General features: G+C 34.7%; 1 protein-coding gene across 2 annotated transcripts; it reads right to left on the bottom strand.

Moving 5' to 3' along the window:
- Nucleotides 1-338: 338 nt before the first annotated feature.
- LOC105218494 (protein toll) lies at nt 339-2,632 on the bottom strand. Of its 2 annotated transcripts, none has more exons than XM_029044317.2 (2): nt 1,196-2,632; nt 339-1,136 (listed from the first exon to the last, which is right to left on the bottom strand). In XM_029044317.2, exon 1 carries the CDS (start codon nt 2,091-2,093, stop codon nt 1,464-1,466), a length of 630 nt encoding a protein of 209 aa, XP_028900150.1. In that variant the 5' UTR covers nt 2,094-2,632; the 3' UTR covers nt 339-1,136; nt 1,196-1,463. The 2 variants fall into 2 exon arrangements, with proteins under 2 accessions (XP_028900150.1, XP_028900149.1); XM_029044316.2 differs by having other exon boundaries at nt 356-1,075.
- Between the last annotated feature and the right edge of the window lie 252 nt (nt 2,633-2,884).

The raw sequence follows: 2,884 nt of genomic DNA, 5'->3' as shown, positions 1-2,884 counted from the left end.
AAAGAAAAAGGAATTCTAGCAAACAAAGATTACTATACGTATAAGGAAATATGATAGTTAATGTGACTACTTCTGACCTAAATTTGAAAAGAATAAAACCTTTTTATAAACTGTTGCAATTTTAATGTAAAACTTTCTTGGCAGTCATCATTGAATATTATGTATACTCCACGGAACCCCAGAATCTGCAAAGAAGTTTGTAAATAGTTCGTAGAATTGGCCAGAAAGAATGTAAGACTAACTTTTTGCAACGATCCGCTTTTAATTGAGTTTCAATGAACATGCAAATGCAATTTACTCAAAAGCTCATCGAAGTACAAGTAGCATAATGCAACAGGCCTTACCTTCCAAGTTGAAGAAAAGTGGAAGGAAAGATGAGCCGTTTAATTTCGCCATGTTAAATGCTGCAACTATGGATTTAAATTTAAAGAGTTAAATTAATTTTGAGAATTATACTAAAACCCTAAAATTAGTATTATAATAACTATTTTCACTGGCAAATATGTTGATTTTTGAGGTTATATTCGAAAGCAGTGTACCATAATCAATGCTGTCATATAAAATAAAATCTGACTTCAAAAACTTTACTAATTCTGACAGTGAGAAAATTAACTTTTTTAGTGGTTATAAGGAAAGCGTCGCTCTGCATTTCTTTCTTTTAAAAATCTGGGAGATTTATCGATAATTTCATTAAGAAAAAATAGATACAGGTACCGAGTAATGAAAATAGTGATGCTGTAGATATTGATATAGATATAAGTGAGTAAGTATCATAGGACAAGTTAATATGATATTAAATATCAGTACAATCAATTCGAATAAGGAATACTGAATACCTTTACTCCAATACTTAACCTTACACATTGCGAAAATATGCAATATTCGGTTACTCCAGAACTTGGAAGGACTATTTTAATAAAATGTATATTTACTTTCGTTTCTTAACAATTGATTATATAAATAACTTTTATAAAAATGCATTGTATAGTTAGTGTGATCACTACTGCATGAGTGAGCTGTTGGCTAAGCTTCTCTTTCCATTTGTATTATGCTCGTATGATGTTGAGATATAAATCTGCACCAATCAAATATTTATATATTAGTTTTACGTTAGAAAGGTGGAATTTATTAAGAATCTACAATTAATTAGATAAACAATATGTGGTATATTAATTGCGATAAAATTGTAACTAACCTGCGACAAATTTATGCACCCTCGCCATGTAAACGATTCATCTCTACCTGCCCCATAACGTACATTCTGCCATTAACTTCTAGCATATCAGTACTTCGTTCCCTACCCATTTGATGTGGCATGGCATAGCGTAATTTTCCCCAAAATCTGGCATCTTTCCATTCCAAATATGTGTTCATATCCAAATATGCCTTGAATTCTCTATCCAATAACTCAGTATTCGTGAGTTCACTATATTTAATTATAATTCTGCGCGTACGACCTTCGTTCAAGGAGCTCTGATGTGCTGTGCGAAACTCCATGCGCGCCTAATCCGACTCGATGAAATGCTGCGAGAGCACAATGATTGTACGACGCGACTGTTCGACTGATTCGATGATTTGTTCTGGTATATATGCGCCAGCCAACCAATTGCGCTCGTGTGTGCATATACGAAATTGGGGTTCACAGTGTTCAAGTTGCGGCAATAATATGTGGTTGACGAAGTCAGCATCTTGGTGTGCGTATCAAACGCATCGAATATTTTATTCTTATCCAGCTCACGCTCATTAATACAACAGCTCAATATGTTGTGGCTATATAACCAGACCTTCACTTCCAACTTGTACTTATAGTAAAGTGCGATATTCAAAAGTAAAATAATAATGACTAACGCCGCATAAATCACAGTTGTATTCACATACTGATAACGTTCAACCTTATCGGCACTTTGGCATAATTCGCCCACATTTGCTGTTAGTAGTGTTACATTCTGTAGATTATCACAGTATAACTGCTCGACATCGGGTATGCGTTTCCGATGTTCACGTATAGTGTAGATCAAATGTTGCGCAGCACAGTCGCAAAACCAACGATTTTCACTAAGATACAAAATCTGTAGTTTAGAGCTATCATGCATGAGAAATGCACTCAAAAATTCAGCAACAACTTAGATTGTATGTAACAATCACAGTTTTTAAAACAGAGAATCGGTTGCCAAGTACACAGGTCGATGCGTCGAGCCTGTGCGATATCCTTTACTAGTTTAGTTGACGTCTGATTACATTGTATATCAATAAAAAAACTTCGATAATTATCATTATAAATCCAAGCTAATTTACAATCGTACTCAACTGGATTTCCAGTCATTTTGATTTCGCGCTCGCAATAGTCAGTTGTAATACGAAAATTTGAAAACGCATAAATATTTTGAATGATATTGTGCTCCAAGTTTATTTGAAAGGGGCATGTGAGGCCCGCTTCTAGATGCCAATCCATATTAAATTCGGCCAAAAGGTTATGACTTAAATTAATTACTGTTGAATTTTGCTTGATGCCTGCGTACATTTCCGGTTGCAACTTGCTGATATAATTCAGTGCTTGCTCTAAAGTCGAACCCATATTGACATTGAAGTTTGTTAATAATCTTGCGGAAGTATTGGCATAAATCGCAGTGCCCCAAATAGTTTGTAATTTGTTTTTACTTTAGTCTAGGCAATGGAGATAGTGCAACGGTTTCAGATTCTCGCTAAGATTTATGGTGTCGTGCAATCGATTTCCATTGAGTTTCAACTGCCATAGCAACGGAGTTTTCGTGAACAGGTCTGGGGTTAAATATGTCAATAAATTGTTGCTAAGATCTAGTATTATAAGTTGAGACTGGTTTGCAAATAGATTTCGTGACAATTCCTGGATTTCATTACGGCTCAA

Source organism: Zeugodacus cucurbitae, chromosome 4 (assembly GCF_028554725.1).
Source record: "Zeugodacus cucurbitae isolate PBARC_wt_2022May chromosome 4, idZeuCucr1.2, whole genome shotgun sequence".
Taxonomy (NCBI): Eukaryota; Metazoa; Arthropoda; class Insecta; order Diptera; family Tephritidae; genus Zeugodacus; species Zeugodacus cucurbitae.
This window is presented reverse-complemented; position numbering and strand designations above follow the sequence as displayed.

What these genes read in the sequence shown, in the direction of transcription:
- LOC105218494 (XM_029044317.2), bottom strand. Translation starts at nt 2,093, where the DNA reads ATGCATGATAGCTCTAAACTACAGATTTTGTATCTTAGTGAAAATCGT.